Source organism: Lithobates pipiens, unplaced genomic scaffold (assembly GCF_037356315.1).
Source record: "Lithobates pipiens isolate NorthernLeopardFrog02 unplaced genomic scaffold, aLitPip1_a1.2 Scaffold_13, whole genome shotgun sequence".
In the NCBI taxonomy this organism is placed as follows: Eukaryota; Metazoa; Chordata; class Amphibia; order Anura; family Ranidae; genus Lithobates; species Lithobates pipiens.
The window spans coordinates 388,542,880-388,558,748 of record NW_027507718.1 but is presented as its reverse complement, the minus strand read 5'-3'; the positions used below and the strand labels follow the sequence as shown (position 1 = coordinate 388,558,748).

Sequence of the window (15,869 nt, the reverse complement as noted above, 5' to 3'; positions counted from 1 at the left end):
ATGTAGCACTTTCCCACCACTGCTCTCAATCCTAAATGACACATGGTTTTCGCCTCAGTTATTCCTTGCTGCTGCCTACAGTGGCCTGATCACTTTTGTTCATTGAACTTTTCCTGCTTCCAGTAGCCAGTAGTTCTTAAAGTTTTACCTATTCAGAGCTAAGTTTCCTCTTCCCTGCGAACATGTTGAACTCTACATTCCTTGGCATCCTCTTTAAGGCCTCATTCTCACGAAGCAGATCCGCTTCCATGGAGTCTACCTCTGTCCGCCAGCTCAGCGGGAGATCTCTCCGTTGATCTCCACTAAGCCGGCGGATGACAGGTCCCTCTCTCCTGAGCGGGGAGGGGCTTATCGAGCGCCGCTCGTTTCTATGGAGAGATCGGACGAAAACTGACAGCATGTCTGTTTTCATCAGATCTCCCCCGATCCAATCTGCCAGTGATAGATGTGAACGTAGGGCCATCCATCTGCTTTTAGCGGATCGGACCGTGTCGAATGTCAACGGACATGTCACCGCTGACATCCGTCGCTCCATAGACTAGCATGGAGTGCCCGTTCAGGTCTGCCGTCAAAACTGACAGGCGGACCTGAACGGTCTGACAATGTGAAAGGGGCCTCACTCTGTTGGGTGTGGCTCCATCCTCATTTTCAACCCAGGAGGGTTTCACTGCAGTTATGCAAGATTTTATGGACTAAATTGTCTTATGAAGAGTCTCCAAAATTCTTGCTGGATGATGTTGTCCTTATGGAGTTGCAGGCAGTTGTCATAACTGCTAAGCTTAGAAAAACCATTTCAGCTTATATTTATGCAGTACATATCCATTGTAAAATGGAGGAGGAGTCTGTAGTTTCCAGTAGTGCTGCTATCTCTTTATCCCCTAGCGCCCTAGGACTACGGTTGCCAAAACCTTTTCAATGGGCTTTCTTCCAGATGTCCTGTACTGAGACAGGAACACCCGATAAATGGGGTACATAGTGATCCTGCGCAAACAATAGTGTGTAATGTAGAAAGATATGTATAATATAATATATAAAATAATTAAAGGCAACACGGAATAAGTCACTAGTAACGATTCTAAATGATATAAAAAGCATGCACCATCTCATCAATTCGGGTATGACAAGTCCTGCGCAAACAACACACTATTGTTTGCGCAGGATCACTATGTACCCCATTTATCTATTTAGTATTATGTGAATACTATTAGACCCTGCTATATATATATATATATATATATATATATATATATATATATATATATATATATATATATATATATATATATATATATATATATACATATATATATATATATATAGCACTTTAGGTGTATTTTATACGTGTACATTTATATCACTTCATGCACTTTATTACTGATGATACTCATTTGTTTGTAGTGCACTGGTTTTATGTTATTAGCACTGAAAACATATTACAGCTATAAGGTTTTTTATTTTTTTATTATTTATTACACATAGAACGTTCTCATTTATCTAGTAGCGCGAAGGCTATCTACACATTATAGGAACACCTGATAACCTATGTACACCTCACAAACATTTACCAGTACAATACTCATTTGAGGGGTCTTCTTTTATTAAGAAGTGGGCTGTTCCTATCATTAATCCAGGAATCTTAATAAAGCATTCATGATTCCTGCTTAGATCTCAAGGCCCTAAATGTCTTAATTTCTACATAGAAGCCACTAGGTCTGTCATACCCTTCCTTTATTAGTGAGACTTTTTGACCTCTGTGGATATCAAAAATGCATGCATGCATATCTGCATCTTTTTTTAGCACATCAGTGATTTCTTTGCTTTCCTGTGAGTTCTCAACACTTTCAGTTCATTGCCCTGTTATTTGGCCTGTCTTCCACACATCATATGTTCCCCAAGGCTTTGGCTCCTGTGCTTGCCTGGTTACGTTACCAGAGCATCCCCTTTTGTGGGACATCTGGATGACCTCCTGTTAAGTGAACAGTTGGCAGAAGTCCTGCCTGAACAGACAGTAAAACCATTAAAAGGTTTTGTTCGATCTTTAGAGCCTTCAGAATCAGTATTGGAGAAAACTCATCACTTTGAATATCTGAATGTGTTCCTAAACACAGCTCAGGCCACAGATTTTTTGCCCCAGGAGAAACTTCAGGCTTTCTTTTCCCCCAATCTTGGACCCTTTTGTCCAAGAGTTGCCCAACTCTTTGCTTTTGAGAGTTGTTTGTCTAATGGTAGCCTCCTGTAAGATAGTCCTGTTTTCCCAGTTCCACTCCATTCCCCAGTAATCACTAGTCTGTGGAAAAACTGATATGCCTGACTCAGAGGACCAGGTTGTCTCTGGCCTGATAGCTCAAGAATACAGGTCTGGGGAATTGGGGAAATGTCAGCCTGACAGGCTGGGGAGCAGTCCTGACACTTTGTTGGTGCAAGGGATTTGGACACTAGAGGAATCCCATCTCTGAATCAATATTTTAGAATGATTTGGTTGTGCTTAAAACACTGCACACCCCAACTCGAAGGCCATCCAATCAGGATCCAGTCGAACAATGTCTGCATGTTCCAGCCATGTCTGTCATTTACACTCCAGGCATGGACCATTGACAAGCATACATCCTCAGGTTCTGTGTCACAGATGGGGAATGCTGGATGTGGACCTCCTGGATTCACCAACCAACAAAACAGGTTTGTCTCCAGGTTGAAGGATCCTTTGGAGGAAAACGGGGATGATATGGTGGCTTTGTGGAATCAGTAAAACCTGATATATTCCTTTCTCCTCCTGAAAGGAGACAGAGGACACAGACACAGTCCCTGCACAGCGGACACAGACACAGTCCCGCTCTCCTATATGGGGAAATCAAATGGAAATGGACCGCCTGTTTTTTTTTCAACCTATGCTATCTGATCCACCAGACAGATGGGGAAAATAGGACCACCATCCGCCTGTTTTTGGCGGACAGGATCGGATCATATGGCAGACATGTGTCTGCTGTCATCCGGCACTCCATAGAGGACAATACAGGGTCAGATCAAGTCTGCCTGAAAAACTGGCAAGTTGACCTGATCGGACAGCCTGTGTGAAAGGAGCCTTTTGGTCTTAAGGATCAGGTTCCACCCTTTCCTATCAAGGCACACTGTAGAGTGCAGTTTTTGCTTCTTTGGCATCAGGAAAATGTTTCCCAGGTTTGCAACGCTACCACCTAAACTTCAGTTCACAACTCTCTACGTTTAACCTTTATCCTGTGTCCCTCAATTGAAAAGAAAGAAATTTGGATTTTCTACTCACCCTAAAATCCTCTTCTTGGAGTTAATTTAGGGACACCGACTCCACCCTTCTGTGTTCATGGTTTTGCTCTTGCTTTCCTATAAAATGAGGCATTCTGAGAGTGGGAGTTATACCAACCTGCTTACTGTTTTTATTTGTTTGCTAGTGTCCACATTTACCTGTAGGCAGCAGTATAATCTAAATGGCTCTAAATCTTGTGTTTGTGAATGAACTCCAAGAAAATGAGTTAATAGTGAATTTGAAAATATAGTTTTAATGAAACGTAAGGATGTACTAGTGTAAAAAATGTGTTTTTATTGTTATAGATGTCTCTATTGGGGAGTTTCTTCCTCCCTAAAGGTTGCTATAACCCTTTACATCTCTATCCAAAACTAAAACAAGATGTTTTGGCTGAAATTACACTTTTAATGTGTATCTTTTAAGCTCCCTGATGACCATTTTTATGAAAGGGATAGTGTGTCAGTTGTATGATGCACTGGTGTTATGAGAGGATTCACATTTTATTTCTATTCTCTCCGTGTTTACAGTGAACACACAGTTTTTCAGGAACAATTTATCCTATCAAGTTGAAAACAAAGATATGTTTTTATATATGACTCCAAAATCAAGTGTAACTAGTTCTAGTTATCAGCAATTTTATGGGTACATAAACCTTTGCTATGCCTCCATTTTGTCTGTAGCATATTAATGAGTTTCTTAAAAACATTATTTTAATTGGAGCACTGAAGTATTGTAGCATGCTAAGCCTAGTATGTATTCAATGCCCACGGCTTACTCTTTTGCTGAAAATAGTTGTTCATAGTCTAAGGAACTGTATTGTCCCAACGGCTGCAAATCTAAACCTGTGAAAGTGTTGGAAATTGGAACTTTTTTGCAAAAGATGAATCATTGCCTATCTTTGTACGCATAATTGCTGCATCTTCCTTTTTTTTTAAATGACAGAAAATGAGTCACTGAGTGAAAATGTACTGCTGCAAGAAAATATATTACATTTAACCTTTTCAGCAGCAATATGCTTTACTGGCAATAACCTGATGTTTGTAGAGCTGTGCCAGGGGGAAGTGGCTTCAGTCATTAATCCTGATGTGTTCAGCTACCTCAATGTCATCATTCAGTAACTCCGTATGGCAATATGTGTTGAATATCTAAAATAAAAAGTTTTACAGGTTCAGGGTCAGGTTTTCAACTTTATTTTATGCTGTCCAGCAATGTACATCAAATGTTATTACATATTATGGTAAAATGAAATGTTAAATAATGGTTGGACATTGAGGATTTGTTCACACCTAGGCATTTTTTTTTTTTTTTTTTTTCCACAAAGATTTTATTATTTTTCAAAAAGAAAACATGTAACAAAGATCGTTGTTTGAACAAAAGAAAGCAGGTCAATCAGCAGGATGTATAAACAACAAAAAGAAAAAAAATACACAGGGTACAGCTTATGTATATTACATTGAATACACTGAACCGGCAACACAATCGTCAGAATATAAATCTTAGCATGTGGAGGGAGGATCTTCAATCCGTGTCCCCTCCCTCCCCCCTCCCCAGGCGGCAAAGTGCGGCCCATGAGAGGGGGGGAGTCAATCAAGTGGACCCGGTTCCAATAGAGTACCCTCCGGGATAACTGGGTAGGGCCTAAAAGAAGCCTACTACCTATAGGTAAACTTCGGACATTTCGACGAAATGGGAAAGGGAAGAGGGGCAGGACGGACAAAAGGGAGAAAAGAAGGAAGAAAACAGACAGAACAAGGAAAAGGAAAAGGGGGTCTGGAGGATGCTGCATGTCAGCCAGATCCGGCAAAGCCCACACCTAGGCATTTTAAGTCAATCACAGGCAGCTCTTGCATCTCAGTTTATGTTTCCAGCAAAATACATTACATAGAGATAAATGGTAATGTGTAAAATGAACCTAAAGCTCACAGCGCCCTCAATGCACCACAATGCATAGATGTGACTAGGGCCTACACATACTGTACATAACACTGTACAGAACATCTATGTCAGTTAAAATATAAGCAGTGAATGCAGTGCAAGGCACATTATATAACAATGGGATTTTTAATGAAGAGTTTTTTTTCCTGACCAGATCTGGCTTTTTGGTGCCATTAGGCCATTTTATTGTGCCATCTCCAAACCTAAAATCTCATAGATTAACATGCCTTCTGAAAAAAAAATAGTTAAATTCCATATAATGGGATATGATTATAGTCCTTTTTTTTTTTTGTTGTTTTAGTTCCTATGATTAGAGAAATAACATCTGTAAAACGGGTGTCATATGGTTGCTTTCCAAAACCTTCGAAACAGGTCTTTGTTGCCTGTTGTCATGATTGGACTCCAAATGCTTTCTAATACTCAGCTTAATGTATTAACATCACTTGCATGTATCCAACCACAGAACTATGCTGTAGAGGTACCATAGCAGGTAGAGGTACCATAACAGTCCTGTTGTACTTCAGGTAAACGTTTCTTTGAAACTAACTTGACCTCACTCTCAAAAGCTATGTCATTTCTATTTATGAATTCAGCCTTCAACACAATTTAAAGCTACCCACAGCAAAACATAGAACTAAATAATTGTATTTTAGATTACATTTATTGGTGATTTGAATTTTGTTTTATTTTAATTGTTGCCAGCTTCTACAGCATTATGCATACCCTTTCTTCCAATTACAATACATTCAAATGTAATTTTTAATTATAAACTATTTCCCAAAGCATATACTATATAGTCCCTGTAGAAAGGCATTGAAAAGCTTATAGAGAATTTTTTTTCCAAAATAGATGTACCAGATGGCACTTTTTTCACACAATTTTGTATTGTTATACCTCTTTGACTGATGTCCGTTGACAGTGATTAAACAAAATGCAGTCCTCAGATGGTTTGTGTAGGAGAAGTATGTTTAAATGTTTACGAACAACCCAAAAATACAGATGTATGGTCAAATATTGAAAGCTGTTTGGAGGTATTGTCTAGGTTAACATAGATTGAATTTGTGTGTTCAAAGTCTAGCGTTTTAGCAAACTAGGAAGTAAAAAAATGGTCAGTTACCCAAATGTGTAAGTTTAAAAGGGCTTTTGCACCCCAAAGTAAGATTTTCCATAATTTTCTGTGTTCATAACCACTGTCACCAGGAAAGTCATGCTCAATGTGGACACTTTGCAAAATTCAAACCTTCCCACCTCCCAAATAAAAAAAGTAAAATATTGTGGCTGATGTTCCACTAAATTAAGATATTCGTTCACTATACAGTTCAGTGATGTTCATAAATGAACTTGAACGGTTGCCCTTTACATTGTGAATATCATGATTTATTGCAAGGGGTAAATTGTCCTTTTTTATCTAGGGACTCCTTCTCAATCATGACAGTATGCAGACCTAAGAGTTGAAGTAAGACAATCTAATCGCTGGCATTCTTCAGCTACACAAAAATACCTGGCATCTATCAAAAATGGAAAAAAATCTGTTATGGGGGGGACTGACACTTCAATTGACCTCTTGCTGTGTGTAAATCCTCTATATGCGTATTAACTATACACTTTTTTTTCTTTTTATAGGACAGGAGTCCCATTCACCTGATTCAGGTACACATATGTTTTTGTTGTATAGCTTCTCATCAATGTATAACTGGGGATTACAGGCTACATCAGAGGTGCAGAGTAGCTGGTAGATACAGTATCTACACTGTATTTACTGGGGTCACATTTCTGGTGCTGTAAATCTCATCTGATTTAACTTTAGATATCTGGAGATCTTACAATGATTGTATCAACAATGGTCTGAATGGTGACTCAAGTGGTTCCTCCCTTGCAGCAAAAGGCTTTAGAAGTGTCCGTCCAAATTTACAAGAAAAGAAATCACCAACTCAGGTAAGTATGCTTTGCTTTTTGCTACTAGTAATTAACTGGTATAGCTTCAGCAAAGCAAATGATAATTTGGTTATATTGTATGTTATAATACAGACACCAACATGGTAGTATGTCTATATCTTACATAAATAAAAAAGCTATGATTTTAGTTTGCTGTATTTTACAGCTCACCATTTCAGCTGCATGCAACAGTACTTACTAGTTAGGCACTATTGTGGTGCATGTTATCCAGAGACCATTTATCCCAAAGTTTAGAAAACCGGAAAAAAACAACATAAGTTAAGAACAGCTGCTGCTGTCCGTTAATGATTGTGTGCGCATAGATGAGATTGCCAGACATTGTGTGTTCCAGAAATTGTGTGACGGCTGATAAATATTTGAATGTGAGCTTAGGAATGCTAGGAATGGTGGAAGGAAGATCAGTGATATATTCATTCAGGTACAATTTAATATATATAATTCTATAGGTTATAAAGTGGCCTTAAATTTAGAAAATGCAAAATGATCACTTTCAAAAATTCTGTATTTACAGGTTTATAATGTGTGCCTGTTCACTTAGCCCCCGTTCTCACTATGTAGCATGTTGCGTGTAAGTGTGTTTTCCTCATATTTTTCACACTTTGTGCATAGGGCAGCTTATTCATTTTAATGGCCTGCCCTACATGCGACAAACATGGCAAAGACGCTTAAGTATTTTTTCATCTATGAGCTTTGTGCATGTTTTAGCTACCCATTTTGCCTTTTTTTGCTGTGTATAAGTGCCATTTTAATTTTTTTTAGCTGCATTTGAGTATCATTAATGATGAGTGACACGACAAGCCCGACATTCATTTTTTGTTCTACTGTAGTGTAATTTACCTGCTTTCACCAACAATAGAGGTCTTGAGCATGCAGCAGTTTACACATTAGCATGTTTTAAAGTATGTCAAAAACACGCTAGTAGAGAGTAGGAAAGAGTTAAAACTATGTCGGGTTTTGTTTGCTGTTGTCTTTTGCGGAGATTTTTCTTCCTTTATTTCCTGTATTGAAACACAACAGGAAGTGAGAGGGAAATTTCTCTAAAGAAGCTTATCATCTCTGTTGCTGGAACAAGTGTCCCCAGTGGTAGATTTACTCTCCATTCCTGTTCCAGTGATGACTTACAACTTCGTTTTTCAGTCCAGGTATCTGCCTATGATCTTTAGGACAAACAGGGTAAATCTCCCCAGTGGGGACACATTCAACAATTGAACCTGACAAAGTTCTAACTAAAATTCTAAATAAATATTGCACTGTAATAAGAGTTTAGTGTGTTATAATGTATAATAACAGAACCATAACATTTTCAATACAACCATTTCATTCTGTCCAAAAACTGAGAAAAGGAATGGAGAGGTCACGGCATGATGACTGTAACAAAGCCTTTTCTGTGCATAGTAATTTTTTTTAAATGAGAGTCAATAGGCCAAAACTTTAAAAATGTTTTATTATAATGCAATATCTTCCTGTCTAAACTATTCTTTAAAAAATCCGATGTTTTTTTTTTTCTGACGGATGTTGGCTCAAACTTGTCTTGCATACACCCGGTCACACAAAGTTGGTCGGAAATTCTGAACATCAAGAACACAGTGACATACAACACGTACGATGAGCCGAGAAAAATTAAGTTCAGTAGCCAGTGCTACTCTTCTGCTTGATTCCGAGCATGCATGGCACTTTGTGCGTCAGAATGATGAACACACGATCGGAATTTGCGCAAACAAATTCTGTTGTTGGAAAATTTGAGAACCGGATCTCAAATTTTGTGCGATGGAAATTCCGATGGAAACTGTCCAATGGAGCCTACACACGGTCGGAATTTCTGACAAAAGGCTCCCATCGAACATTTTCCATCGGAAAATCCGACCGCTTGTATGAGGCATAACACATTGCATCTCCGTGGAGGTGGTTTATTTGAGGATGACAGTGCTGTGAGCAGCATGCATATTTGCCTTTCAGTAGCCATACATTGTGTCTGAATCACTGTGTTAGTCAATCACTGTTCTACCTTAATTCAGTCCTGATGGCAGTGATCCATGTTTTACAGGTCTGACTCCAAAGTATCTCTAGCAATTGAGATCCAGATCCAGACCTGGTTCAAACTCAATTACTTAAAGAGGAAGTAAACCCTGATGTTTTTTTTTTTTTTTTGCATTGCATACTAGCATATTATTTGACACTTACCTGCAAACAAAGCATGCGCACAGGAGTCACCAGTCACTGTACAGACTTCTGAAGAAACGGCATGGGCAGCCATTCCTTCTGAGTGCATGCGCCAAAGACATCATTGATGCAATATACAGTACATATCTTGTAAACTGTGCATGTTTAGGAGATAGTTACAGTACTTATAGGTAAGCCTTATTCTAGGCTTACTTATAGGTACAAAGTATACAGGAAAGTTTACTTCCTCTTTAAACTCTAAGGCCGCGTACACACGGGCGGACTGTTCGCCCAACTTTGTCCGTCCAACAGTTTCGGCAAACAGTCCGCTCAAAATTAGCATGGACGGACATGGCCACACACGACGAACGAACAGTTTGCTGAAACCGTGCGCGATGACGTGAACGGCACGTACGACGGGACGAAAAATACGACGTCCTATACACTGCATTATAGCTTTCGGCGTGAAAATCCTTTCTGAGCATGCGTGCAACTTTGTTTGACGAACAAGCCTACACATGAGCGGACTGTTCGCTGAAACAAGGTTTCAGCGGACAGTTTTTCGGAAATTCCGAAAAACCTTGTCCGTCCAACTGTCCGCTGAAACTGTCCGCTGAAAGCCCACACACGAGCGGACTGTCCGCCCAAACACTGTTCAGCGGACAAAGTTGGGCGAACAGTCCGCCCGTGTGTACGCGGCCTCAAACCAGTGAAAGGCATAGGGAATCGATTTACTACAGGCAAATGCTCTAGATAAAGAAAATGTTTTAAACTTACTAGTTCAAGTTTATCGTTCAGTGCATGGCTTGTTCAATCATTGAAAAGTAAAATGGATCTTTTATTAAAAGGCAAATTTTGGCCTTAGGCGTGGCTATATCTTAAAAAAAAAAAAAAAGTATTAGATAACGTAGTACTTTTGAATACTTGTCAAAAATATTTTAAAGTAAAAATTAAAACAAATTAAATGTAAAAAAATTTAACGAATTCTTTAAAAATACATTTTTAATAAAATGATTGGAAGGTACAAAACTCTTTTCTTCAATGCTTAAAAGAAAGTGTATTCTAAGGCTAGCCATACACTATACAATTTTCTTGTTCAATTTTCTTTAGATTTACCTTCAACTATTTAGTGCAAGGGCCTGCCTGACTGCATACACATTGAAAGTGTTTAGGTATGACCTCATATTATATAGTTTTGGTAAATCTAAAGGAAAACTGAATAAGAAAATTGTATAATGTATGGCCAACCTAAATGGAGTAAAAGTTAGAAGCCCAGCTGTAATGCTTAACCAACAGTGTCTAATGACTGACCCAGAACAACGATGCAGATCAGGAGTTCTGACTTCACTTGCTGTATAATTTTTCCAGGTCAGGAAGCAGTGAATTCAGAGATAGGCAGGTTAGCAATGGAATGGAAGCCCAAATACTTATCTCATCAGGGATTTATTTTCCTGTCCTATAATTTATGAACATTACAGTGTGTGTTATTGAAAGGCACAAGGTCACAGACAGAATTGTACCCCAAAGAGATCTGATATTTCTCTTTTTCATTTAAAATGTATTTTGTGTTCTTGCACTATGATTTAATATGCATTTCAAACATAACTTTCTGTTGTTGTTTACATATAAAATACACATTTGGATTCAACTGTAATCAAATTCACAGTTGTAAAAAAAAAAATTGGCATATTTAGGCCCATTGGAACAGGCATAGCAGCTTGGCATTTGAAAAAGGTTAGGCTCCTCACTGAGTTGAATGTACAGACAGTGAGTGACAGATTTGTAGAACATGTTACTATGGTGATTCACATCATGATAGACAGTACTGATAAATTCCAAGCAGCTGCTCCAGAAGAAGGGATCATCGGTGCAATCCATTTGGTAATAAACTATAGACGAGGCGTAATAATGGCCAATTAAAGTTAGTATTTAACTTTTTTGGTGAAAGTTAGAAAAATGTAAGACAATTGCTAATGGGTTGCTGTAGGCATTTGCTCTGTTTTATTTTTTATTTTTTCACATACAATCCTGCTGCTTTTTATTTACTTAATTATGTTCATACTGATAGAGTAGCACAGCTATTAAAGTCAAGATACGTAGATGACTATGCAGTCATAAGTTCTGTTTTTCCATCTGCTCTATAGTTACAATGTTATAAAGTGCACAGTCAGGCTGACAAAATCTTTCATGTATTATTGCTTCATTACACAATCTATTCCTCTTTAGATGTAGCTACTAAAGGCTACTAGAGGCCACCATTGCATGTTTATGAAAATTCGTTTGGATATACATTCTTGAGAATGCAGCCTGTTGTTTAAAAAGTGACACCACTTCAGTGCATGCTGAAAAAAAACAACAATGTGCCAATCTGTAAATAATGACGTGTCAAGGCATAAGTCATCTTGGCTGCTATAATTTTGTCTTTATTAAAAAATATTTTGTGGTTGCCAAGTGTACTTGACTATAAATATGCATTGGATCACACATTTATATGTCTAAATAGTATTATAGTTGTATATTCATGGCACGTGAGACCTATGGGGGTTATTTACGAAAGGTAAATCCACTTTGTACTACAATCTGAGGGGGACATGCAAGGAAAAAAAAAAAAAGCATTTTAGCTTGCACATGATTGGATGATAAAATCAGCAGAGCTTCCCCTCATTTCAGATCTACCCCTGCGATTTACAGCGACTGCACTTCCAAGTGCACTTTTCACTTGTAGTTTGCACTTGTAGTTTGCACTTGTAGCGCAAAGCGGATTTGCCTTTCATAAATAACCCCCTATAGGTTTTAAACTAGATCCTGCTATTCAGCTTTACTATATGTCTCATCAGAGGTTGTCCCTTTGGTGTTAAAAGGTCTTTCAAAGATCTACACAGCTAAGGATATTTGCAAATCTCCTGTTAAATTTGGGCTTGACCCTGCTACCTCCAACCATCCAAGTCTCCCCATTGCTTAATGTGATGGGCAACCTCATTGTCCAATAAGAGGGACTCAGGAGGAGGGTGGAATCAAGCTTGAATTTTATGGAAAGACAAGATTTGCATATTATTTGGCTGCCTAGATCTCTTGATCTACAACCATTCGGATGTAAGTTGTACTGAACATGACCTCTGCATATGCATTTTTAAGTTTGAATTACCAAGGTTCATGGGGAGGTTTACTGGGAAGTACACTTTTCCATGTGTTTTTCCTGTTAAAAGGAATATTAACATTTTTCTATGCATTGAGATTCAGCTCATCTTTGGATTTTTTTTTTATCAGAATTTTTTATTTATCAGAATAACGCCTCTAAATAGTTTGTGAGTGTCAACTACATAAAAGTAGGAGTAAGAATGTTCTTATTACTCCCATAGTGTATTTATTTATTTTTATATAGAAATAACACTGTGGTGGTGGTGGGGGGTTACTTAAATTGGAGCAGACAGAATCTGGAGTGTTTGTGCTGGTAATTAATGAGCTTCTAGCTCCAGCTTGTTCAGTTAAGTGAGTGAAATGTAAGATGTATAATGGTTGCCATGCTTAGGTGTTCCAGATTCCGTCTGCTCCAGTCTTAGTAAATTCCCTTCTGGGTGTTCATGGCTACCTTTATGGTTGTCTATGGTTTAAACGACAACCGGTACAGTCATAACACATGTGAGAAGTACAAGGCATAGCAAAGTTTACAATCTTTGATTGCTGGTGTTGAAATATCCTATGATAACAGTTAATAATAGTCTCCAAGTACAGTCCAAAAGAAAAAAACATTGTTACACAAGACATTCCTTTAAAAACCGGTCAACTTTAATGTTTTTCTCAGACATGAGCTTAGCATAGTACTAATTTTAACTAACTTTAAAGTGAACAGCTGAGTGCTTCTCTTAAAACAGCAACATGCTTCTGTGGTCACTGTATAAAGGTCCTGCACCTTGCCACCTCACTATTGGTTAGGTAGGCTACCAATCAATATGAAGGTGGGCCAGTGTCAGAGACCCTGTCAGAGACCCTGAAGCTCATCGCTGTTGGCAGAGAAAGCACCCTGCTTTTCCCAGGTCTTTATTTAGTAAACAGGGCTAAGATCGAAGAATATGTAGATTGAAAAAAGACAGGCAGGAATGTCTGAATTTGGGGGCAAGAGCTGAGTGAACTTGTTCTTTCCATTTTTTGTGTTTTCACAGTGAGTGGTGAATAATGTATGCTTTCTTTTTTTTCTGAAAAGGATTTTCCTTTTGATACTTTTTCTATTAATGGAAAAGTATTTATATTTTCTAAATAATGTACACTGCATGTAGGTTTATACATTATTATTATAAATAATTATAAATAAAGGTTCTTTTATGTAGGTGAAATAAATAAATGTACTATGCCAGTGATGGCAAACCTTGGCACCTCAGATGTTTTGGACTACATTTCCCATGATGCTCAACTACGCTGCAAAGTGCATAAGCATCATGGGAAATAGTGTCAAAACATCTGGAGTGCTAAGGTTTGCCATCACTGTACTATGCTATTGTATGTATACTAATCGGTATGCTTGGGCATACAGAAATGTTCTACTATTTACAACTATTAATTTCATAAATTAATATGTTTTTGGAGAGTCGGTGTCTGCATTAATGTTACAGCGTACTAATAATTTCTGTCTGGGTGCACCCAGGTTGAATGATTCTCTGGTTTGCTCTGTAATGCTGCTCTGGTAGAATATTTATTTCAAAGCTGAACTTCAGGTAATCAGCTAAACAGTGCCAAACACATAAGGAAACTCTATCACCAGTCAAAGGTTTTCCTGTACCAGACAATACAGCCACATCCTAAACCTCTGAGGCAGCAGCACCACAGCCTGGTCAAGAACACACCCAAGTCTTATAACTTGACAATAAAGAAGCAGCAGCATACGGATGGGTTTATCTTTCTGCTCGCTGTGCTTTCTACTGCTGTAAGCATTTGTTCTATCAGCACATGAGCACTAAGACGGTACAAAGGGTAAACCGCGCTACTCAAACAGCAAAAGAAAGTAACCTATAAGCAGCAACCCTAATCGTAATACTCCGATATCAAACTAAATAGGTGAACAAAATGAGCTGCGCAGCTCATTTTGTTCACCTACATGAGCACTAAGGCAGGACCCTTTGTGCCACTCTCTTTTGTCATGGCTGCTGTAAGTGAGATTACACAAAGCTAATGTAAAAACACAGTTAGGCATTTACACTAGTTGCATTAAAAATGCATTAAATTCATTTTTTTAATACATAACTACTTTTATTGGCAATTTTATATTTGGCCTGGAATTCAGCTTTAAATCTGGCCATATGATAGTGAATAAAGTGCTTCTGAATGAATTGTAGATGGATCTTTTAAATTATATATTTGTTATTTGTTCTAAATGTTAAATTTGTATAGACTATATAATTGCCATTTCTTTTGCATTTAGGGTACTTTTGCATTAATCTTAACATGCTAATATGTGCCTTTTTTTTTTTTCTTTTTTTTTTTTTTTTCTTGTGTGGCTGCATGTAAATAACAGGCTCCCCTTCCACCCCCTAGGAAAGGAAGTTTTCACAGATCATCTAATAATTACCAGAAGCAGGGTGAGATAGGTGAATACATAATAAGCCCATTAGCTGTTCAGACATTTGCCAATAAGGAAAGTGTCCGATATTCTTCTAATTCGAGCACGAGTATGAGGCAAGTGACTACTAATGCACAAATATCATCCTCTAATCTCAGTAAAAAAGCAGGACATATTCATCAGGAGAGGAAGGAGGATTCAAAGGAACGTAGAGTTTCCACCTTAAAACTAATCTTAAAAGAGTTCTCTTCAGATAGAACTCAATCTAACCATCTGCGAAAATCCCACTCCTCTTCAGCCCCAGACTATTCACCTAACCTCCGATCCCATAACCCTACCCCTGAGAAGCACACAGCATCCCTGTCTGTTGAAATAGCACCCAGAGCAGACACCAAGGCAGAAGAAAAGCCGGGATTTCATGGACGTCCTTCAGCATTGTCTGCTGATGCTGTCAAAGGCTCAACTAGTATTTCTGGACAAAAGAAAACTACAGCGACATGGTCTACAGAAAGCCATGTGGTATACTGACAGTTTTAAACATATTGCTAACCTTGTTAAAGGAATGCAGTGCTGTGATTTAGATCCTTAACCTAACCTAATAGTAGCGTTTGCAAAAAAGAAGATTAGAATTAGCTTGATTGCATAGCATGTGACAGCATGTGGAATACAGGGGTCAGTGTATCAATGTGGAGACCTGAGTTCATCATAAATCAATGAACATTTAGGCTTAGCCTTCTGCAATTCTTAGTTCTAAATACCAGATTTATTTTAAGTATACGGCTGTAGCACCTGAACAGCACATAAAGTATAAGGCAATACATACATTGATTCAAAGACCCCGTATAGTTGAAACCATTTAACTCTTATTCTAACATTGTTGAACTTGTGACTCAGCATAGTAAATACACATAATGAACTTTGTTCAGAAATTTTAACTAACTAGTTTTGATTTTTCTAGGCCACACATTTTGACTCCTGTTGTATTTGGTA

At 38.1% G+C, this 15,869-nt stretch overlaps 1 protein-coding gene across 23 annotated transcripts in view; it reads left to right on the top strand.

Moving 5' to 3' along the window:
* Positions 1–15,869, top strand: part of SORBS2 (sorbin and SH3 domain containing 2) — a 423,222-nt gene that overhangs the window by 217,686 nt on the left and 189,667 nt on the right. For 12 of the 23 annotated variants that reach the window (XM_077477322.1, XM_077477324.1, XM_077477330.1 and 9 more), the window contains 3 exons: positions 6,836–6,862; positions 7,020–7,147; positions 14,835–15,398. In XM_077477322.1, the coding sequence (XP_077333448.1) occupies positions 6,836–6,862; positions 7,020–7,147; positions 14,835–15,398 (719 nt within the window). The remainder of the gene's footprint in view (positions 1–6,835; positions 6,863–7,019; positions 7,148–14,834; positions 15,399–15,869) is intronic. The other 11 variants (XM_077477333.1, XM_077477343.1, XM_077477335.1 and 8 more) reach the window with 3 other exon arrangements.